The following is a 24,779-nucleotide window of genomic DNA, read 5'->3' as shown; positions in this document are numbered from 1 at the left end:
TAGCTCAGTTCTTTTTAGCGCTGAATAATATTCACTGTCTGGTCGTACCAGTTTATTTATCCACTCACCTACCAGCGGACAGCGTCTTGGTTGCTTCCAAATTTTGGCAATTATGAATGAAGCTGCTGTAAACTTATAACCTCTGTGTAGGTTTTCGTGTGGACATGTTTTCAGCTCCTTTGGGTAAATACTGAACAGCATGATTGCTAGATCTTACAGTATGTTTGGTTTTGTAAGAAACTGCCAAACTGCCTTTTATGGTGGCTGTACCGTTTTGCATTTCCACCAGCAATGAATGAGCGGTCCCGTTGCTCCACGTGCCCACCAGCATTTGGTGGTGTCCGTGTTCTGGATTTTGGCCGTTCTAATAAATGTGTAGTGGTGTCTTCTTGTTTTAATTTGCATTTCCCTGATGACAGATGATGTGAAGCACCTTTTCATATGCTCATTTGCCATCTGTATATCTTTGGCTAGGTGTCTGTTAAGGCAAGTTGGGTCGTTAGTTTTATTGTTGAGTTTCAAGAGTTCTTTGTGTATTTTGGATAATAGTCCTTTATCAGAGAAATCTTTTGCAGATATTTTCTCCCAATCTGTGGTTTGTCTTCTCATTCTCTTGACAGTGTCGTTCCCTTCAGGTCATTTTCCACTTTTATGTACCAAGATTTTTAAGATTTAGGTGTTGAAAACTAAAACATTTAGTATTTCCAACTGTCCAAGGCTCTTACCCCCTATTTTCAGTTGTCATCAGGTCCTGATTTTGCTGCCATCTGGTTGTCTCAAATCTTGCATTGCTTTTCTCTCACTCATTTTCCCATTTACATTCAAGTCTTCTGCCTTCTAAGTGGTCTCTCTGCTTTTGGTCTCTGCCTCCTCCCTTCAGTTCTTTCTATGTTAGTTGAGGGGAGCTTTCTAATGTAGGCAACTTAAAAGAACTTCAGTATTAAGTACAGAGTTCCTTGATATGGATAGTAAGTACACAGCCATTTTCAGTTATGTATTTGCAAGTGCCTATATGCCCCATATTTTCTCTCTTCCAGCTAGGCTCTATAATCTCAGCTGAGACACTGTTCCTGGACTTCCCATCTTGAATTGGGTTTCGTCTCTCTGTGTTACCATAGCACTTTTTGTTTGACCCCACTCTAACAGGTATCCCCCTGAACTGTAATTTTTCTGTACTGTTGTGCCTCCCTGTGATGACTTCGTCTTAATCGCCCTTGTTGGTCTAGAGTTTAGCATTGTTTCTGGCATGTAGTTGGTGCTCAGTAAATATTTATTGAATGACTGACAAACTAACACCCTCACACTGTCCTTAAGATGTGCTTCTCTAGCCTTATCTTCCAGCATTTCCTCTTGCCCTACCTAGTCAAGCTGGATTTTTTGTTTTTTGAATACTGTCTGTACTTTAAACCTGCCTTTGCTCATGATTGTACTTAAATCTCTCAAATATCTACTTGTGCTCCTTTGGGCAGATTATTTAAACTCTCCAAGCCTTAGTTTTCATTAGCACGTGAGGAGCTGTTAAGTGTTTTGCTGCAGCCTGCCCCAATCCCCATACTCAAATGGTAGAATGGCAGTATAGTTGAGGGGTGAAGGGGACAGGGCCCTGAAGAATCAGACCTGGAGGTGACTCTTGGCTCTGTCACTATTGTGTTTGTGACTTTAAGCTACAGGAGAGCAGGAACACTGCCTACTTTTGTACCTTAAAAGCACAGTTGCCTATCCATAGAAAGTGCTTAAATAGTTAAAAAAGAGCTGTTAAGTAAGTTACTTAATTTCTCTAAATATTACCATTTACATTCTAGTGAGGGAAATAAACAGAATTACAAATGGCAGTATGTATGAATCTTCCTCCACTTACCCTGGGGTTATGTCCTGATAAACTCTTTGTAAATTGAAAGTACCGTAATTTGAAAATGCATTTAATACAGCTAATCTACTAAACATCATAGTTTAGCCTACCCTACCTTAAACATGCTAAAAACACTTACATTAGCCTACAGTTGGGCAAAATCATCTGACACAAAGCCTCTTTTATAATAAGGTGTTGCATATTTCATGCAATTTCTTGAATACTGTACTGAAAGTGAAAAACAGTGTGTATTGGTTGTTTACCCTCCCAATTGCCTGGCCGACTGGGAGTGTGGCTTGCTGCCGCCGCTCAACATCATGAGAGAGTATTGTGCTGCACATTGATGGCCTGGGAAAAGATCACAATTCAAGATTCAAAGTACAACATATCGCTTTTGCACCATCATAAAGGAAAAAATCATACGTGAAACCATCGTAAGTTGGGAACCATCTGTACTATAAAGGAATTAAAGGTGCTGAAGTAAAGAATAATGGGGATGGGATGGAGACCTGCTGTCAGAAGGGCTGACTTTTATTTATTAATAAATAAATAAATAAATAAATAAATAAATAAATAAATAAATAAATAAATAAATAAATGAGAGATAGCCAGGGAGAGAGGGAACACAAGCAGGGAGAGTGGGAGAAAAGAAGCAGGCTTCCCAGTGGAGCAGGAGGCCCGATGTGGGGCTCGATCCCAGGACTCTGGGATCACGCCCTGAGCCGAAGGCAGACGCTTAACGACTGAGCCACCCAGATGCCCCAGAAGGGCTGACTTTTAAGCTATGATAAAAGGATAAAGAACCCTCCCTTTGAGGGAGTGAAGGGAGAACCTTTCAGAGTGAAGGAGAAGCAGAGGTGAAGGCCCTGAGGCTTGAATGAGCATGTACTTACTGTTCTAGAAGCTGAGGGAAGAGCCTGTTTTGGAACAAATGGATGATGGGGAGAGATAGCCAGGGATCAGATCCTGCAGTCAAAGTAAGGAATGTAAATGTAATTTTAAGGGTACTGAGAAGCCATCGGAAGGTTTTAATTAAAGGAATGGCATAATTCACTTTTAACTTTTAAGATAGCTTTAGCTGTTGTTTGGAGAATTGATTGGTCAGAAGGCCATTTCTTTGATTAGGCAATAGTGGATTATGACCTGGATTAAGATGGTGGCAGTGAAGATGAAGAAAAGTGAATGGATTTTGAGATATATTTTGGAGACAGAATTAAGGGGACTTGTTGGTGGATTAGATGTGAGAGGTGAGGGAAGGAAGGAATTAGGTGGTTTCTGGCTTGAGCAGCTGTGTGGAATATGGTGCTCTTTACCAGGGTGGGAAAGAATAAAGGAGGGGCTGGGGACAGAAGCATAGCAATAAAATTGAGAGTTCTGGTATGTTGGATTTGAGGCATCTAGGAGATGTCCACAATGAGCCAGTGGGGTAGAGGGACTACCAGGCGGATGTGGTCTCGTAGAAGACAGATGGGACATACTAGAGCATGTTTGGGTGTTAGAGGGATGGTCTGATAGAGAAAGAGGGAGGGAGTGATGTAAGAAAGGGGGGGTAATAGAAAGAGTGTGAAGTCTGAGTAGGTGAGAGGACAGCCCTAAGTGCCTTCATTCTGAAGGGAGGGAAGGAGGTGGTAAATCAGCATTTGATGGCTTCTGTGGTATTTTCTAAAGGAAACATGGTGAAGCCACCAGTTGAGAGTATTTCTGGTTGGTGAATACGAGACTGTGGTAGGTTAAAGATGTAATAGACACACTGAGAAACTGAGCAGAGGGGGGAAGGGAGGAGAGATGTTGTGCTGTATTAGCCAGTGAGGAAGCCTGATATTGTTCTAGGAGATTTTGGAGACTATCTAGAGCAATAGTATTTTTGTTTCTGAATGTAAGCTTTTTTGTTGAAGTATAGCATGAATAGAGAAAAATGCTCAAATTACAGGTAAATGTATGGCATGATGAATTTTCACTAAAGAGAACACACTATTGTGACCGGCTCCTGTGTGTCCCAATTACTTTTACTTTGTGTGTGTGTGTGTGTGTAAATCTTCAGGAACTCTAAGCTGAATAATACAGATAAAATAGTCTGTTTTGGTTCAATTTATTCTCTAAGCTTTTGAGACACAGTGACCAGAATGGTACTGACAAAGACCTTTCGTTAGGTTTGAGATTGCCCAGTTGTGTTGAACTTACTTGTGGTTTTTGTTTGTTTTTAAGATTTTATGTATTTATTTGAGGGAGAGGGGGAGAAAGAGCATGAGCAGGGCAGAGGTGCAGAGGAAGAGGGAAAGGGAGACAGGCAGACTCCCTGCTGAGCACGGAGCCAGACCCAGGGGGAGGGCTCCGTCCCAGGACCTTGAGATCAAGACCTGAGCTGAGGTCAGACTCAGACCCTTAACAGATTGAGCCACCCAGTCACCCCTGTTTGTTTTTGATAGCAGGGGATATGGGGAACACACGAGGGGAGAGAGAGAAAGTTGGAGACTAATCTATATTTGGACAACTAATCTATATTTTTATTTTTTATTTTTCTTAAAGATTTTATTTATTTATTTGACAGAGAGAGAGACAACGAGAGAGGGAACACAAGCAGGGGGAGTGGGAGAGGGAGAAGCAGGCTTCCCACTGAGCAGGGAGCCAATGTGGGACTGGATCCCAGGACCCCGGCATCATGAGCCGAAGGCAGACCCTTAATGACTGAGCCACCCAGGCGCCCCAATCTCTATTTTTAAAGTAGATATTTCCAGTGAGAAATATTTTCTTAAAAAGTTAGAAGAATTTAATGCCAGTCTTGAATTTTATAGAAAGTATTATACTGTCCTTGTTATTTATTATTATCATTCTGACAGGCTTAGCTAGTGGTGGTTGATACAGTGAAATTTAGTGTAGGGGCACTAAATCTTTAAATCTTTAAAAAAAAAACACAGAAATTTAGTGTATATTTAGAGTCTTCTTTGAAAGACTCTTACCTTGGAAAGATTACTTCAATAATTGATTTAAGTAAATGGAATAATCTAACTGTTCAAAACTGTTCCTGTTTTATTTTCTCCTTTGTTTTACCTTTTGCTCCTTTGAGTTAAAATTCAGGTGTGTGTGTGTGTGTGTGTGTGTGTGTGTGTGTGTGTGTGTGAGAGAGAGAGAGAGAGAGAGAGAGAGAGAGAGGGAGAAAGAGAGAGAGAGAGAGAAGGACCCTGATTTAGCTTTGTTTGGGACAACTTCAGATGTCTTAATACAGGTAGTTGTGAAGTGACTTCTGCAGACTGTATTCTTTCGATTTTTTTTGGCGAGGTGATCTGACAAATTTTATTTTGTCTTATAATTAACTTTTAAAACGCTGAATTTTAAGATTTCTTAGAAGTATAAACTGAAATATATATATGAAATGTGTGGATTTTTTTATGTAAATGGGCAGTTTCAGTTTTTTTCCCCTATTAGCACCCATATATTTGAGGCATTTTAAAAGAAAAATCTAAGAAAAAAAACACCAAGGCAGGCAGACAAAATCAGTTCTTGATTTCTCAGTGTTTCAATTTTTGTATGAAGTCATCAGCAATTCATTAGCAGGAAAGTGTGGAGACACAAAATATGCACTGAAATTTAATCCTTTTATTGCCAAAGTAATATATATGTTTTATGGAACTTTTGAAGAATACATACAGAAATGCAACCCTTATCTTCCCCATGATCGTTCATAATCTGGTAATTGGAAAGTAACCATTGTAGACATTTTGGCGTAGTTTTAGTTTGTGCGTATGTGTGTTACATAAAAAGTCAGCCATAGATATTTTAATTTCTTTGATTTAACGTAAATCCTTGTAGATATTTTCCTGTTAAATGATTACCACTTGTGAGTAACTGCATGTTTGGACTGTGTAATTTTTTTTAAAGATTTTATTTATTTGAGAGAGAGAGTGAGAAAGAGAACAGGAGCAGTGGGGGCAGAGGGAGAAGCAGGCTCCCCGCTGAGCAGGGACCCCAGTGCGGGGCTCAGTCCCAGCACCGTGGGATCATGACCTGAGCCGAAGGCAGACGCTTAACTGACTGAGCCACCCAGGCGCCCCTGAACTGTGTAATTCTAAATGATGACATTTGTGCTGATAGTCTGTATCCTGCAGTTTTTGATATGTTGTGTGCGTGCAGTTCAGTGGTCCCATCTCTGATCTTCGTGGTTTCTGGTTCTAAACTTGACTGGCCTCTCTTCTTCTCTTATCCCTCACTTTAAGTCTTTAAACCACATTTTGCAGTTCATATGCCCTTCCAGTTTCTTTTCTGTCTCATTATATGGTACGTACAAACATACAACAGCCATATCAGTGTGCATATTTACTTAACTATTTTTTTCTTTTAACATAAATAGGTAAATAGGATTATGATATTATGTGGCTTTTTTTTAATCCACTCATTTAAAAGGTTGATTCTTGTATTAGTAGAGATGAGTCCATGTAATTTTTTTTTTTAAAAGGCAACACAGTGTTCTGTTGTATGGACCATATATTTTAGTCACTCTCTTAAGATAGGACTTGAATTTTCAGTTTATTTGCTCTTATAAACAGGATTGCTGTAGGCATCTGGATACATACACCTTTGCCAACTGTAAATTAGAAGAGGGACTTGGAAGAAATTGCTGGGTCATAGAGTATATACACTTTAAATTTTGAAACAAGCTGCCAAATCTTATTAGAAGCTTCCACAGTGGACATTTCCAACAGTGTAGGAAAGTGTCTTTCCCCACATCTTTGCCAATACTTGGAATCAAATCTTTGAAAACAAGTTTCTCTCCTTTCTTAAGCAATACATGCAATTTGTGACGTTTCTTATACCAAGTTTTTGAACTTCTTTTTCCTTTTTTTCTGGAGTTTTACATGCACATATAATTCAAAATAAAATATTCCATAGGTTTTTTTTTTTTTTTTTTTTTTTGAAGGAAAACTTGCCTCTACTCCTCTCCAGGTGTCCTTTGCCGGAGGCAACTATTTTTACTGAGCTGAATTTTTTTGTATTTATTACCATCTTTGTCTCTAACATGCTTCTCTTGTTAAATCCAGATTTCAGTTTTAGGACTTATCTATTGAATTCCTTTTGTGGATTTAATTTGTCTTTCTGCCTCCATCACATGTACAAACCCTCCCATTTATATACTCTCTTAATTTAGTAACATCACGATTTTTGTATTTGCACTATTATGATTATAAAAGTTACTCACAATTTGAGCCATATAGTAAGCTCTTGTTACTTTTTTCCTTGTACTATTTAATTGGAATTTGTATAATTTTCCTTGTCGTTAATGCTTGTCTTTTCTTGTTTGCTTTGTTTTCTCTGTGCTCACTGCTAATGCTACCCCACGTTCCTTACCACTCCTCTCCGCGTTCAAGGTGTGTCATGCCTCCCGTCGCCTTCTTCCACTAGTGTAAAATTGTCATTGTCAGGGTTCCCTTTACCTTTCTTGTGGGTTACGTCTTAATTGTAGCCCATGTTGCCCTTTTTCTTGGTTCTTTCCCCTATATTTGAAGGGCTTGTCCTTCAGGAGCTTCCTGAAACATATCCAGGGGAAGTAATGTTTTGAAACTTTGCTTCATTATTCTGCCCTCAACACTTTTAGGTAATTTCCGTTGCACTTAGAATTCTAAAATAGTAATCATTCTCTTTGAGGATTTTAAAAAGCATCACTCTGTTGCATCTAGCTTTGGATGTTATTGCTCAAAAGTCCAAAGTTCTTTTGCTTTCTGATTTATTTGTTCACCCAACAAATAATTTATTGAGCCTGTATGTGTGCGAGGCATTTTTAAGGACTTGGGATACAGCCCTGAACCTGACAAGAGTTCCTGCTTTCCAGGTTGAGGACGAGGAGCACCGCTGCCACAACAAACACAATAATTCACTAGCGTAGCCTGATAGAAGGTAATACATTCTGTGGAAAAAAATAGAGCAGAAATGGGGGAGGGGAAAGGGAGGAAAGAGAGTGTAGTGGAATGGGTAAGGATTAGGAATGTGTAGTGGAGAGGTCAGTGGGCAAAGCGGTGGTCATTGTTTAAATAAAGGGAACAGGGTAGATAACATACACACAAAGGTAACATAAACACAAAGATCAGAAGGAGGTGAGGTGAGAGAATCAGTAATGTGTACATCCAGGAGAAAAGTATGTTAAAGCAGAGGCCCGAAGGACCGTCTTCGTCTTAGAGAACCAGGAGGCTAGCGCAGTGAGTGAGAGGGAAGGAAGTCGGAGATGAAGTCAGAGAGTAATCCTCGTATTGTGTAGGGCCTTAAAGGCTGTTTAAGGTTGTATCTATTACTTGGATGTGGGTTGCCGGGGGAGGGTATTGAGCAGAGGAGTGACATGACCTGATGCAAGTTTGAACTGGATTTTTCTGACTGCTGTGCTCAGAACATACTTGGGTGGAGGTGGGAGACAAGGATGGAAGGGGGAGGTGCTGTTTAGAAGGATGTTGTAATAATATTGGTGAGAGATAATGGTGGTTTAAACTATATTACATGGTAGTGATAGAGGTGGTGAGGAGTGGCTGGATTCTGGATATATTTTTAAAGGCAATGCAGTAAGCTTTCCTGGTGGTTTTAGACATGTGGTGTGAAAAAAAGAATCAAGGATGACTTCTAAGGCTTTTGAACTGAGTAACTGGAAGGATGGAGTGGCCATCAAGAGAGGGGGGGAGGTGGTGGGTAGAGTAGTCTGGGAGAAGATAAGGAGTTCAGCTTTGTTCAGCAGCTCCACTTACCCCTCCACCCCACCCCTGCCCCCAGAGATATCTAGGAAGTTGGATGTACAAATCTTGGGTTTAAGAGAAATCTGGAGGGTTTTTGTTTGTTTGTTTGTTTTTTAATATGGGCTGGAGATGGTGGAATTTAAAAACTACTAAGACTGAATGAGATCAATAGGGTGAGAAAAACGGACGGTGGACAACTCCCAATGTCATGAGTTTGGGGCAAAGAGCAGGAATCAATAAAGGCAGCTGAGGAGTAGCTAGCTGGTGAGCTAGGAAGCCATGCGGGGACAGCGAACAGAGTTTATTAGACAGGAGCCAGTGATCGGTCAGTTCTGTTAGATGTTGGTGACAGTTCAAAACTTGCACATTAAATACAAACAAAACTGCAAAATCAGTGTGAAATTCGAATTATACTAATTTACTAAAGGATTGGATACTGTCTGCGAAGCCTTGAAACAACATGGGCTGTGCGGTGGACTGTTGTCATGCTCTTCTTTTTCAGTTAAACATACTGGAATTGCCCTGTATGGTATGGTCACCACCCGTGTTGCTTTTTCTTACCAGCGTATACGTGCTTCGGTGAGAACCATGATGCCATTTGGGCTTCTCTTTACACCAGTGCGTCATTTGCATTTCAGGTGGCCTTCTGCTTTTGTCTTTAGTCCTTCGCAATTAGAATACTGTAGTACTGACTTGGAGCCAGCGTGACCATAAATGCGAACAGGAGCATTCAGTTGTTTGGCTACCAGATGGAGTCAGATGATTCAGAGTGTGGTTTTTAGATTATTAAACGCAGGAAAATAAAACATTCAGTTTTTGTAGAAAAATGTGGATCCCCCCCCCACTGAAGAGTAGAATTTTAGTTTGAGAAAAATTATTTTATTTTATTTTATTTTATTTTATTTTTTGTTTTAAGTTTGAGGAAAATTTGAGTATAAGTTAATTCTTATCCTATATCCATATTTGAAATAACTGAACTGATTTGGAGTTTCAAATAAAATGCTTATGAAGACACAAATTATAATTTTCAATGAAATATTTAATTTGAAAAGGCTCCATGAGTTTTTTATGTGGCATTTCCTTCCCATAAATTCCATTGTTTTTCTACTCTTTTACTAGTAAAGAGCTACCTATCATATAATGTATTAAGACTATAACATGACTTTTTACCTCATTTCTTTAATTTCTTCTGTCTCCCAAGCAATGTACTCTTTTCTGTTTACTTAGTATCACCAACTCTTCATGGATTACTACCAGTTTTGATCTGCCTTAAAATTTTTAGCCTCTGTGTGTGTGTGTGTGTACCTACCATATTTGTCAGGTGGAATATGGAGTTGAATGGGCTGTATGTTCAGTGTACTGGGTAGCATAGCTTAATGCCGAGACCGAGCAAAAGAGGAAACGTCTACTGGACTGTGTGACAGTTTTATATCTTGAGAGAATACAAAACATAATCATGGTAATAAACAGTTTTATTTGAACTTGGACACAAATAACTAAGTGAATACTGGACACTTTTATCTAGACACTGTGAGATTTGGTTACATTGCAGTAGTGATAGTGTTATAATCATGACTGATAAAGTTTTGTTAAGTTCAAGTATGTTACCAAAAATTCCATTATTTAGTAATGTGTGGTGTGAAATAAAAAGGTTGAGAAAGCCTGTTTGATCCTCTTCCTGCTTCTTTTACTCATATTTTTCTGCTCTTACCTTACTAGCTCAGTTCTTTTTAGCGCTGAATAATATTCACTGTCTGGTCGTACCAGTTTATTTATCCACTCACCTACCAGCGGACAGCGTCTTGGTTGCTTCCAAATTTTGGCAATTATGAATGAAGCTGCTGTAAACTTATAACCTCTGTGTAGGTTTTCGTGTGGACATGTTTTCAGCTCCTTTGGGTAAATACTGAACAGCATGATTGCTAGATCTTACAGTATGTTTGGTTTTGTAAGAAACTGCCAAACTGCCTTTTATGGTGGCTGTACCGTTTTGCATTTCCACCAGCAATGAATGAGCGGTCCCGTTGCTCCACGTGCCCACCAGCATTTGGTGGTGTCCGTGTTCTGGATTTTGGCCGTTCTAATAAATGTGTAGTGGTGTCTTCTTGTTTTAATTTGCATTTCCCTGATGACAGATGATGTGAAGCACCTTTTCATATGCTCATTTGCCATCTGTATATCTTTGGCTAGGTGTCTGTTAAGGTTCAAGTTGGGTCGTTAGTTTTATTGTTGAGTTTCAAGAGCTCTTTGTGTATTTTGGATAATAGTCCTTTATCAGAGAAATCTTTTGCAAATATTTTCTCCCAATCTCTGGTTTGTCTTCTCATTCTCATGACAGTGTCTTTTGCAGAGCAGACGTTTTTAATTTTAATCAAGTGCAACTTATCGGTTGTTTCTTTCCTGGTTCATGTGTTTGATGGTATTTTTGAAAAGTCCTCGCTGAACACAAGGCCATCTAGATTTTCTCCCATTATCTTCTAGGAGTTTACATTTAGGTCAGTGATCCATTTTGAGCTCATTTCTTGCGAAGGGTATGAGATCTGTGTCTCAATTCTTTTTTTTTTTTGGTATGTGGATATCGAGTTGTTTCAGCATCATTTGTTGAAAAGGCTATCTTTTCTCCATTGCCTTTGTTCCTTCGTCAAAGATCAGCACCGATCACAGTTATTTTAAAGTGAATTCTAGATCTCAGCTGTGAATTCTCCTTTAAGGTGTATATCAACAATAAATACATTCTACTTGAAGGGGCATCAGGGATAAGTGAGTTCTGCTTGTATACATATGCTGTTCCTTCTCCTTGGAATCCTTCATGCTGTTTTACTTGATTTAGTCATTCCTTTCAGAAATACTTGAGTACCTGGTCTGGGCTGGGTACTGTCCTAGGTGCTGGAGACACAGGAGTGAGCAAAACAAACAAGGTCTATTCTTACAGAGTTTCTCAGTGCAGAAGTTCTGAATCAAAAGTTAATGGTTCAGGGATCCTGGGAGTTCTCAAGACCCTTTGAGGGTCAGAAATGTTTTTCACAATAATGAGAGTACAGTGGAGTTTTCCAGAGGCATGTGCTGTCTTAACAAATTAAATGCAAAAGCAGGTAATGAATGTCCAATTGCATTTTATTGCATCAGACATTAAAAAAATGTGCAAAAATGTGAAACACGGACATTTTTCTCCCTATTATGGAAAATATTTTTCATAAACATTTAACATGTCATGGATTTTTTACATGTAATGTAAATGTAATGGTAATTTTAAAATAAATACTTAAAAAATTTATTAGATTGAATTTCTAAGAGAGTAAATATCAGTACATATAACCCACATAGACAAAAAGCTCTTTTGGAGTCCTCAATAATTTTTTAAAAGTACAAGCAGTAAAGAATTTTTTTTCTCCCTATGGCCACATAAGTTTAAAGGGTTTAGAAGTCATAGGATCAGCTAACTATTCAGTTCCAAGGCAGTCAGTAGGCAATTTGTAAATGAAAGGGCATAACTATGTTCCAGTAAAACTACTTCCAGAAACTGGCAGCTGGCCTGCAGTTGTAGTTTGCTAGCTGCTGGTATAAAGTGTTCCTGATACCAAAAGAGTTTGAGAACTTGAGTTATGAGTAAAAAGTTGGTGTTGTAGTTGGGAGGGAATAGGGGAGAAAATAGACAATTCATAGTCAGAATTTCAAATGGTGGCAGATATTGTGAAGATAATTAGAAAGGTCATTGGCCTTTAGATAAAGTGATCAGGAAAGGTACCTTAAGGAGCTGACTTTAATTAACTGCTTTCTTGTTCAGGATTTAACCAGGTATCATCTCTCTTCTTTTTGATCTTCCCTGCCTACAGTAGAGATCCCTCTTGCATTGGGAGGGAAAGCAAAAGATAGTTTAATTAAATTTTTATTTTTATTTTGAAGGTCATTAAACTTAAATTCAGAAAAGATTAATTTTTCAAGTTGAATTATAAAATATCCAAAGCATATTTGCTTAAAAGTATTGAGGAAGGGGCCCCTGGGTGGCTCAGTTGGTTAAGTGTCTGACTGTTGATCTCAGCTCAGGTCTTGTTCTCAGGGTTTTAAGGTCAAGCCCTGTGTTGGGGGAGAGAGACAGACAGACAGATAGATAGATAGATAGATAGATAGATAGATAGATAGATAGAGGAAAATGAGAGTTGGTTAAGATTTTCATCCAAGTTTAAAATATCTGGTATGTTTGCTTTGCCTAGGTTGCCATTTGCCACCCCCCATCCCTTCTAAGTCTGCCCTGATCAGATAAGCTCCAACTTCCATTATTTACTAGTTCTATGATCTGAAACATTTATTTTGTAAATTTATTTTCTTACCCGTGAGGTAGGGGATAGATGCCTAACCTGGAAGCTCACTGAAATGGTGAAATGAAATTACAGCGTATGTAAACCTTTGAGGACAATACCTGGTACATACTAGGTGTTTAATGAATGTTTGGGGCAGCTGTTTTAATGATAATGGAGGAAGGTCTCTTTTTTGAGTTACTATTTAGCTTGCTGACCCTGCGACCCTTTGAGACTGTAGCAGCAAGAACAAAAGCAAAAACAAACAGGCAAGGTTCAGTGAGAGGCATGACAATTAAATATGAAAACTCATGTAGAGGGGTTAAGGAAATACAAGAGCAGTGTCATCCAAATTTATGTAGCCATTCCAACTTCCGGGAAACAGCCATTCCTGCCGCCAAAATCTCGATTCCCTTGTTGGAGATTGAGGGTATTTACATAATTAAAAAACGCTTTAATATATCAAGACATAAGGTAGTTTTAGCAAAACCAAATTCATGAATTAGAACTTGATTTCTTTTGGAATGCAATGCAAAACAAAGATTGAATTAAGAGAAAAAAATGTGTGACTGGAAGATAGATCCAGCAGGGTCAGTATCAGAATTATGCGCAGAAAAGAAACAGTAGATGGGAAAGATCAAAGAATAATTAGAAGAGAAGTCCACAAAGGTGAAAGACGAATCTTTGGATTGAAAAGACTCGCCTACTATTTTGTTCAGTAAGTGCTGATGGTATATACTTAGATGTTTTGGTGGGAAAAAAAGGTTTTTTTTTTTTTTAAGATTTTATTTTTAAGTAATCTTTACACCCAAGGCAGGGCCTGAACTCACAACCCCGAGATCAAGAGTTGCATGTTCCACGAATTGCCAGCCAGATGCCCTGGTGAAAATTTCTTTTAGAGACAAAGAGTCCGACAAGGCAGGGGGAAAATGTTACCTGCAAAGGAATAAGAATAAAAATGGCATTAGATTTTTCATCTCCATCATTACATGTCAAAAGATCATGAGCAGAATTTATATAGTTCTCAGGGAAAGGGGTGTGACCAGAATTGTAAACTTGTGCAGTTTCTGTGAGAGCTTCAGACTGCCAAGATTGAGACTCTTACATGTCCTTTCTGAAAACTTTCTTGAGGTATGGTGGCTGTGCCAAAAGATGAATCATAATTAAGGATTCAAGGAGAGAAAATGGGTATTTGTCTTATTTTTTAAAAAAGTTTTTATTGTAATTGCAGCCTAGTTAGCATACAGTGTGATATTAGTTGCAGGTGTACAATACGGTGATCCAGCAGTTCCGTACGCCACCCGGTGCTCGTCACGACACGTGCCCCCCTAACCCCAAGGAAGGGTGTTTGTTTTGTGCTATGATTGTGAGAAATGAAACCAGAATGGTTGCAGTTAGGTTTAAATGATTGTTTTGACAGAGTTTTGAAGTTTCATATAATCTTTATCTTGGCAGGCGAGAAAGGGGAAGTTTTACTGTTAGCGTGTTAAAAATGGGCTTGCCTTGTTTTGGGAGATGTTAGTACGTTTTTTCTTGATGTTAATAAATTGTAGATTTGATGTGAAATAAAAATATCATGTAATAGCTAGTAAAATAGAATTGGGATTTAGAACCATGCTGTCCAACAAAACTTTATGCAGTGATGAAGACATGGTTGTGCTGTTTTGCATTCCCACCAGCAAAGTATGAGAGTTCCAGTGCTCTGTGTGCTTATCAGTACTTGGTATTGCCTGTTACGTTTAGCCATTCTAGCCAGTTTTAGAGTTCTCATCCAGAAGTTCGGAGAACATATTAATGTTAATGGCAAATTATTTCTTCTTTGGTTCAAGAAAGGCAGTTGAGACTTTTTGGGACTTAAGGTAATGACTTACACATACATATTTGACTGTATCCTCAATATCCTACCAATAAGACCCAACTAATTCATAAAAAACACTCTGCTGTGGCTTGGTGCTGATACCATCTTCTTTTTATCCCCCCCCCACCCACCCCCACCAAAAGAGGATGACTATGCAGAGACTTTGCTGAGAAAATGGAAACTCTCGGACTGAAACTTTCTTAACCTCCAACTTCCTGAGCTAGGTATCTTCTGTCTTCTCTGTTCTTACCATGGAGAAAGTATCTCTTCTAAAAACGTCTAGTCACTCTGTCTTCAATTTTGAATCCCCCATCACCAAAAATTTTATTTGATCACATTGCTTCATTTCTTGGGATTACTACCCTCTTTTCTGGACTTTATCAGCATTCACTATATTCTGGTCTCTCCCATTTAAAAAAGAAAAAAAGGAGCCAAGCGGACAACTTCTCTGGTCCTTTTAGCCACTAACTTGCCTCTCCTCTCCACAGCCATGCTTTTTGTTAACACAGCATCCTGTTCAGTCTCCTTTGATCTGATTTACACACCAGCCATATGTCCAAGGTTGCTTTTGCAGAGATCACCAGTAACTTCTATAATGCCAACCCATGATCATGTTAGGCATGATCATACTTTTTTTTTTTTAAATTTTACCATGAGTGAGCACACAAGCAGGGGGAGCAGCAGAGGGAGAGAGAGAGAAGTAGGCTCTCTGCTGAGCAGGGAGCCCGATCAGGGCTCAGTCCCAGGAGCCCAGGATCATGACCTGAGTCGAAGGCAGCTGCTTAACCAACTGAGCCACCTGGGAGCCCCAGGCATGATCATACTTGACCTATCAGCAGATTCCACATGGTTGACTGTGCCATTATTTTTCCTACTACTTACCATAGATTTTTTTGTTATTTATGTAATTATTTGCACCTTTTACAAGATCACCATTTCTAAATTACTTATTTTGATCCATTGCTTTTTAATCAAGTAAGAAGGGTTCATGGGTGCTACATATTCCATGAATTCTTGCATGTTCAAGCATGTCTGCTTGTTGCCTTTTAATTTTTTTCTGATTACAGAAAGAGTACAAGTTCCCTGTAAGTATATAATAAAGCATAATTCTGTGAGTGTTTATAGATCTTCTTAAGTCTGTACCTTCCCTTGAATCCTGAGATACCGCCCTCCAGCTGTTCTCTCACTTTTGCTTTCCTTCTCGGTTGTTCACGTTTTTGCTACTCTTGTGAGTCTCAACCAGCAGTTGGCCACATCTGGGGTTAAAAATGCAGAATCTCAGGCCCAGCTTCAGAATAACTCTGATTCTCAAACAGAACCTGCATTTTAATAAGATCCCTCAATGATTAGTAGGCACCATAAAGTTTGAGAACTGTTGCAGTCTAGGGCCACCGCCTCTCATCAGTGAACTCTTCAATTTTTAAATGTCGGGATTTCTGCTTTTTAAGGCACGCTCTTCTTCCCTGTGACTCCAGATAGCATGTGTAACGCCTCCTCATCTGTACTCTGAACTCTGGTACATCAGCTGCTTTTCTGCGTAGACCTCTCACAGGCATCTCATTCCCACTTTGCATTTCATCTGCTACTATACTTCAGTATCTAGCATAGTGCCTAGTGGGTTCTGATTCAGTAAATGCTGTTTTTTTCCTGGGGTGGAAGTCTCAAAATAGAGTGATTTCTGCATTAAAAATGCGGGTGTACATTTCTTTACACATTTGAATTGGGGTTTGCACTTTCCTCTTCATTTACTGGGCTATCACCTTTGTTCAGACTTCTGTTTTTACAGCAGATCATTTTACCAGATTATTGTCTTGGGCTTTCCCCATTTCAGATCACCAGTCTTACTAGATGCATAAGTAACTCTTCTATAGCAGCGGAGTTCAAAATTATCTTCAGGAAAATAGAGCTTTTAGGAAAACACGTACAATTTAAATTCCTCATATTACTTTGCTATGGTTTTGGAAACTAAAAATGGTTGTTCAATTTTTTTTCTTAGCATTATTTTATAATGAAGTTTGATTTTTTTTTTTAACTTTTGGTATTTTAAGCTGTTAAATTTTTAAGGAGACTTGCATTAAATTTCATTTTGTCAGTGTGTGAGAAGTAAATCTTAAAATAGAAATGATTTTTAACGTAACAAACATTTTCTGCATAATACCCTTCACAGTGTCAAATGTAGAAAGTTCCTCTTTTGCAAAAGAGTTAAAGGATGAAGGCCCTTAAATGTTTTGAATGAAGGAGTTTTATTTAACCCATTGATTCCTAATAGAACAAATTCATAATCTGAACCTGTACTTTATTTTACAGTGAATATTATATCATTTCTAGGAATGATTTTTGGAGAAGTAAAAGAGCACTGGTGATGTTTGCATCCTGTCTTTTTTACTAAATTAAAAATGCAAATTTCACTTCTTATTTTGACAGTTGTTTTCACAACTCTCAATCAGACTAATCCTGATAAAGCAGTTTATTGTCCCCTTTGAAGAAAAAAATTGCTAAAAATTACACTCTGTATCATTCCCGAGCCTGTACCTCCTGTGTATGTTGTTCGTAACTTGCTTTTCAGTACACTGTGATCCTTTTTGCATGTGACTACATTTCTCCATTTTAAACCTTTATTTTGTAAGTATTAGCTTCCTGTTGCTGCTGTAACATAACCCTTTCACAGGCTCAGTGGCAAGCATTAAGGGTGCAGACATCTTTGAGGGGTGCATTATTTGCCTGCCATAGTAACATTTTGTAAAGTTCAAAAAATAGTTGTTGTATATTACTAGGCATGAGGTATGATTAATCAGATAAATTGTTCATCAGTCCTTTATAAAAAGAAACTAAGGTTCCCACATGAAATCAAGAATAAAATTTAAGTCCATCCACTTTTACTGTATGTCGCTATGACAAAGCAATGATTAAATGCTCTGAAATTACTGGGAGCATTAAAGCCTGATTAGAAAATGTTTTGATGTAGATTAAAGTCTGTTTAAACTTAATACCAAACTGGGCTTGAGATGTAGGTTTTAGAAAGTATAGGTAATAGGTCATTCTCCCTAAATTTTGGATTTTTGTTAACTTTCTATTCTATGGGCTTGTCTTAGTGTAATGTAATTTTTGTGAAATTTTAAGCTCTTGTAAAACCAGTGTAAATATTCTACCTAGCTAAGAAATTTATTAAGGTTTATTGTGCTAAAAATTAGTTAAATGGCAGTTGATCTTTGGCAGACATGTTTGATCACCTTTACAAACTCAAAGTATCTTTTGGAACCCACACATTCTAGGTCTTTCACTAGTAGATGACCTCAAGCAAGACAAGAAAGTTCTGGAGGCGTCAGGCAAATACATATTTTGGAGTATGTACCATCTGTGGTATAAATAAATTACCCATCTCCCTTAATCCAGACAAAAGCTATGTGAGGCTGGAAATAATGTCCCAGTTTTATGACTGAACAGGTGGTGAAGACAGGGTTTGAATCCAGCTTTGGGTAGGTGACTCCGGAATGCCTCCACTTTTATTGTCCTGACTCACTTGCTGAGAGGTTTGTCTGTAGGTTAATGGTTTTCAGATGGTGCTATAAGGCTCTCTCACAGATCCTTTGGAAGTTTGGGAAAAATGATTTTTGTTTTTTCTCAGAATCATTCCTTCCCTTTGACTTGTTTTATACATTTGGGTTCAGTTTTAACTGTTTGGAAAGAGTTTCCCTGCCTAAAACATTTGAAACTTAGAAACTAGAAACTTGAGACCTCTCTAGAATGGGTGGCACAGCGGTTAAGCGTCTGCCTTCGGCTCAGGGCGTGATCCCGGCGTTCTGGGATCGAGCCCCGCATCAGGCTCCTCTGCTAGGAGCCTGCTTCTTCCTCTCCCACTCCCCCCGCTTGTGTTCCCTCTCTCGCTGGCTGTCTCTGTCTCTATCAAATAAATAAATAAAAAAAAAAAGAAAATAAAAATGTAGGTAATAATAATTTATATTTGTCAGTGAACAGACTTTATCTAATGTCAGTATTTATATCCCTAATGATGTTTTGTGTAGCCTAATATTAACATGAGGTTGAAGTGTTTGAACACACTATTAATAGGGTTGGGAAGTGATTAGAATTAAAATTTGATGTGGAAAGTGGGTAATCTACAACTTACTGCCCTGGGTTCACTCCCACTACCAGCTCCTGCTGCGTTTAAAGGCTGCCCTATAAGCGTGATGTAATGACAGGTTAAACCGCCGAGTGTACTACTGACGCAGTGCGAATCTGAGGCCCAGCACTTTATTGGGGCACGGGTAATGCTTCTTTAAAAACAAAACAAGCTTCTCTGTTTAATGAGGCCATTTAAGATGGTTTTCCCAGAGTGGGTAGAGAATATAATCTGTTTGAAGGTTTGAAGGAGTTTAATATGGTCATGTGTGTTTACTACTCTCACTGCAGTCTTTTCGAAGGAAGAGGAGTTTCAAGTATGGTGCCAGCAGGGGTAGAAGAGGAGAGTGAGTTAGAATAGAGGAAATATGGTAGTTGACGCCCGGTAAATAGTGGGTGAAGTAGAGAGTGCATTTACTCTATGTTCGAACGGTTAACCAGGAGAAGAGCACTATATATGTCCCATATGCTCTGTGTAGGCCTTAGGTTGAAATCATACAGAATTGCCAGTATCTGTTTTGTTCTCTAGGAAGGCATGTTTCGACCTAAATTAAGCTTGTGGAAATGCTGAGGTCACAGTGTCCCTGGGGATCGAGGGTAGGGTTGGAGTTGCTCCGCGCGCGCTGCCTTGGAGCCGTCCTGGGCTGGGAGGGCGGAGCTTGCGGGCGTGCCCACAGCGTGAGCCGCTCCCCTGCGGGCCCCGCCCAGCCAGCCCCGCCCCACGCTAGCTGCGGCTGGGCGCCGCGAGCCTGGGGCCGGCTGGCACTGCGGGCTGGAGCAGGCTTTCCCAGCAGCGGCCAGGCCCCAGCCCTGGGCTCCGCGTGGCTCTCCCGGCTGGCCGGACCCTGTAGTAGCTCCAGAGCTGGCTCCGAGGGCGCGCTTCCTCCAGCCTCTTCGCACGCTACAGCCCCGTCCTTCACCCAAGCTGGTTAGCTAACGAATGTGGGAAAGACAAACTTCCAAGACAGACGGTTTAGGGCCCAGCGGAGGACAGCTCGGTGATGGCGCCCATTTTTGGAAACGCAGGCGAATTGGAGCTCGCAGGGAGGAGTGGTCGAGTCCTTTTGGGACGGGAGAGGCTTCATCTCTCTGCTGCTGCGGTAGCTGGTGCTTCGGAGGAGTGAATGGAATGTTATAGAGCGGGGCACTTACCTTCGCCTCTTGAAAACTTGAACTCTGACATGCTTAGGAACAGAAGGTGTCCAGGAGGGGCCTCTGTTAAAAATCGTATTTGCTTCTGGGGGAAAGGCTATGAGCTACCTGACTTCTCATGACCGGGAAGTCTCCCTTACCTTTTCTCTACTCCTGGAGGGGCGTCTTGGTCACATGTTTACCAGCTGCTGGGACAAGGAAGAGAAAAGGTATAGACATTAAGAGACTGGGTTGCTTAAACTGTGGAACGGGAAAGTTGTAAGCCGGCGGAATCTGGATCAGGGAGTGGCTGCAATGTAATTGAGCCGGAATTTGCAGTGCTGTTTTCTTTTGATCTGCTGTACTTTTCTGTTTAAATCAAGCTTCAGGTTACGTCATCACTCCCGCAGGGTTGTCTAAAGACACGTGAGTCCTTGGTTCCTACTGCAGGGCTGCTGTGCGGTTGGGGTTCTTTTTGTTTGAAGACGGAGATGGGTTCCACTTTCGGAGCTTTGGGAGGTTTTAGCGGCTGCTGTCCTGTAATACCTCGGTTCACAAGAAATACCGGCCTCATTTCACTTGTTTTCAGTCTTTAGATAGGGATTTAAATTGTGCATTTCTACAGTGTTTGGAAAAATAATAAAAAGATATATTATAACATATGCCTGAATGATTGATGATCAATGTACAGCCCTTTGCTAGGTTAGGAAATGAAATGATAGTGTTTTTCTTGCTTGTATTTTCCTAGTTCTATTATGTTGAATACAAACTGAGTTTACTGCCCTTTGATGTGATTAGCTTCTTTTGGTTTAGTGATTTGAAAAGGCATTGGTGGTTTAGACTGTTTTGTGCTCAGGAAACCACTTTCCAATTCTAATATTGCTCACATAAGTGAACAGTATAAAATGGAACATGAAACAGGTATACAGCGTATATATGGGGCATTTTGGTAATAATGCTAGTAAGCCCATTGTTTCCAAGTGATGGAAAATGAGTGGATCATCATATGTACAAGGAATCTAACACCTGGGTTAATACAGTATTTCAGATGATGAGAATCGGTTCCTGTTGTCCCTAAGTCCATGTGATAAGCCACATTATGGTGGAATTCTGTACTTTTGTAAACTCTTGAATTGTAGAATATTAACCTTAGTTGACAGTGAAATTGATTTTTTTTTTTTTGGTGCCTTCATTCCTCACTTGAGGTGTCGAGTTATCTAGAACTTGATTACTTGAGTAATCTAGAACGCAGATAGCATTTATATGGTCACGTTGGTAGCCAGTTTCAAAGTCACATTCTTTGCAACAGAATAACGATTATAATTGAGAAAGCATTAAATTTGAGGCATTAAATTTTAATTTCGTTAGAAATGTGGCTTATATAGTTATGGAGAATACAGTCTTAGGACATTAGTAGACTGATGATCTTTTGTTACCCCCGAGACAAATATGGCCTGTCATATCCTAGCAAAGGTAGTTCCCTGCGAAAGGTGTTTGCTTTATCTTTCATTTAGCCTGACCAGTTAGTTACATTGTTGTCATTTCTTCCAGGTGACATTTCTCTCTTAAATAACATTTATTACTGTGCTGATGAATGCTTCAGCAGCACTGGTGAACCCTAGGGTATAAGGAATTCTTAACCTGTTCACTATACTGTGCCCAATGTTGTGTGTGTATCTCTGGTGCTTTATCTTTATTCTTTACCTTCTTTTCTGGCTCTTCTTTTCCTTTGCAAATTATATCTGATTTGTATTGTGGAATGGAAGTAGAATGGAAAGATGTACTTTCTCTAAGTACCAGACTAAGAACTTTTGAAGATGGCCCTCCATTTCTTTTCTCTTCCTTCCACTTTTGAGGTGGGGGGTACTGATTAGTAGGAAATAAGATTAATACATAGCTGATGTTAACATTCTAGGGAAAGGCTTACTAGATGAAGATGGATGATGGGATGGCAGCAGACCCTTCCCCTGGTGACCCCCTCCATTCCCTAAATGTACGTCTAAAGCAGATCACTGTTTACCATTACGTGGAGTTAATCAAAGCTAATGTCCTGGTGGTCCTGTGGATCACTTGTGACTCCCTGTAACTGTTGGGAGCTGACCTAGAATGGGAGAGAAATAGACTGAGCAGGGGAACTGAACGCAGAGAGGGAGGGGAAGTTCAGTGAAAACGGATTTGATTGAACTTAAGCTACGTAACACAGGCTTCCGTTCGTTGTTGATGGTCCGGTTTCTGTTTCAGCATATATTCCTTGTCGTCTAGTTCATCCAAGGGGATTTTTAACATTTTTTTAAGAAAGGGAATTCTGGGGCGCCTGGGTGGCACAGCGGTTAAGCGTCTGCCTTCGGCTCAGGGCGTGCGTGATCCCGGCGTTATGGGATCGAGCCCCACGTCAGGCTCCTCTGCTGTGAGCCTGCTTCTTCCTCTCCCACTCCCCCTACTTGTGTTCCCTCTCTCGCTGGCTGTCTCTGTCTCTGTCGAATAAATAAATAAAATCTTTAAAAAAAAAAAAAAAAGAAAGGGAATTCTACATGTGTTCTGGGACATTTTGATAAAAGAGATTTTATCTGGTATACAACTCCTTATAATCAAAAGGCATAATTTGTGTAATTTATGGTTTTTTAAATCCTTTATTCTTTTGCTCACAGTACATTTTGCGTGAAACTTAAGTATTTCTGCCATGTAAACATTATTTATAAAACAAGTGATAGTTGTAATTCTTTTTCTCCTGCCTCCTTTTATTTTTATTTATGTTCTCGTTACAGAAATGAGCCGCCAGACTGCAACAGCATTACCTACTGGAACCTCGAAGTGTACGCCGTCCCAGAGAGTGCCTGCCCTGACCGGCACTACTGCGTCCAATAATGACCTGGCGAGTCTTTTTGAGTGTCCGGTTTGCTTTGACTATGTGTTACCACCCATTCTTCAGTGTCAGAGTGGCCATCTTGTTTGTAGCAACTGTCGCCCGAAGCTCACATGTTGTCCGACCTGCCGGGGCCCTCTGGGATCCATTCGCAACTTGGCTATGGAGAAAGTGGCCAATTCCGTACTTTTCCCTTGTAAATATGCCTCTTCTGGATGTGAAATAACTTTGCCACACACCGAGAAAGCAGACCACGAAGAGCTCTGTGAGTTTCGGCCTTACTCGTGCCCGTGCCCTGGTGCTTCCTGTAAATGGCAAGGCTCTCTGGACGCCGTGATGCCCCATCTGATGCATCAGCATAAGTCCATTACGACCCTCCAGGGGGAGGATATCGTTTTCCTGGCTACCGACATTAATCTCCCTGGTGCCGTGGACTGGGTAATGATGCAGTCCTGTTTTGGCTTTCACTTCATGTTAGTCTTGGAGAAACAGGAAAAGTACGATGGTCACCAGCAGTTCTTTGCAATTGTCCAGCTGATAGGAACACGCAAGCAAGCTGAAAATTTTGCTTATCGACTTGAGCTAAATGGTCATAGGCGGCGATTGACTTGGGAAGCGACTCCACGCTCCATTCACGAGGGAATCGCCACAGCCATTATGAATAGTGACTGCCTAGTTTTTGACACCAGCATTGCACAGCTTTTTGCAGAAAATGGCAATTTAGGCATCAATGTAACTATTTCCATGTGTTGAAATGGCATCAAACATTTTCTGGCCAGTGTTTAAAACCATTGCATTCAATTTCACAGAGAATAAGGCACCCATCTGCCTGTCAACCTGAAACTTTTGGTAGGTGGAAGCTAGACACATGAAGGTAAATAGAAGGAAAGGCTGTTAAATACAGGAAACAGTTGCATGTAGTAACACTAATATATTTAAAAATAAGTCAACAGTAAACCACTGAAAAAATATATATATACACCCAAGATGGGCATCTTTTGTATTAAGAAAGGAAGCATTGTAAAATAATTCTGAATTTGTGTTGTAGATTGTACTGTTGAAAAATACTGGGTTTTTGTTTTGTGTGTGTGCCCGCGAGTTGTGTGCGTGTGTGCGCGCGTGTGTGTGTGCGTGGTTTTTTTTTTTTTTTTTTTTTTTTTCCCTTTAACCGACAAGCCATGTTGAGTGGTCTTGGACCACTGCTTTCCCCCTTTGTGAGTCAATACATAGTGCTGCTGTGTGTGTATACTTTTTTTGTGTGTGTATTTGCTAATTTTTATTAATTCTAGTTTTTCATTAAATAAATTTGACTTTCTTTTCTGTAATTCAGGTTTTTCCTCACTTTTTTTTGTACCTTTTTAAAGTTAGTGTCTTTTTGATATGCATAATTGTTTATGGTAAAGTTTATACATATGTGTTCAGTACGTATTTTCTTTTCCCCCATTAATCAGTTCATTAGAAGTATTTTACATTCAACTCTTTTGAGAAGATACAAGTTCCAGAAAGGAAGGGTAACAGCAGAATTAACAGAAGCTATGTAAAGGAGCTGTAAGATGGTCTCTGTCTGTCTCTTTTTCTCCAGCTGAGTCATACCTTTGAACTTATTCTTTGAAAGGTTAGGGAATACTGATTTTTTTTTTTTTTATACTAGAAAAAAAAAAAATCAGGCTTTTTTTTTCCCTTCCAAATATCTTGGACAAATCACATGTTTAAAATATGTTCTTGTATTTATTGGTTTTTGCGGAAGAAGGCATCGTCTTACACAGTATTTGTAATCAAAAGCAAATCATTTGTTTAAAAAACGGCAGTTTGCAAAAAATGTTTTTGGTCTTTTATAATTCTCATTAAAAGAATATCTGGCAAATTAAAAACTTTTATGTGTCTGCTTTAGCTCTAAGTTTGATTAAAATCCAGTTATTTTCCTGTTCAGTTCTGTACTTTGTAACTGAAAAGTGTG

The 24,779-nt window shown here is 39.6% G+C and overlaps 1 protein-coding gene across 5 annotated transcripts in view; it reads left to right on the top strand.

Annotated features, from left to right (window-relative positions):
- The window catches only part of SIAH1 (siah E3 ubiquitin protein ligase 1), a 27,321-nt gene extending 3,524 nt beyond the window's left edge, over positions 1–23,797 (top strand). Inside the window, exons 1-2 of one of the 5 annotated variants that reach the window (XM_034638964.1) lie at positions 548–2,283; positions 22,725–23,797. In XM_034638964.1, the coding sequence (XP_034494855.1) occupies positions 22,727–23,575 (849 nt within the window). In that variant the 5' untranslated portion in view covers positions 548–2,283; positions 22,725–22,726 and the 3' untranslated portion in view covers positions 23,576–23,797. The other 4 variants (XM_002928474.4, XM_019809235.2, XM_019809237.2 and 1 more) reach the window with 4 other exon arrangements.
- Positions 23,798–24,779: the final 982 nt, after the last annotated feature.

The sequence above is a fragment of the Ailuropoda melanoleuca genome, chromosome 12 (assembly GCF_002007445.2).
Source record: "Ailuropoda melanoleuca isolate Jingjing chromosome 12, ASM200744v2, whole genome shotgun sequence".
In the NCBI taxonomy this organism is placed as follows: Eukaryota; Metazoa; Chordata; class Mammalia; order Carnivora; family Ursidae; genus Ailuropoda; species Ailuropoda melanoleuca.
Note: the sequence above shows the minus strand (reverse complement) of the source record. Positions and strands in the feature narration are given on the sequence as shown.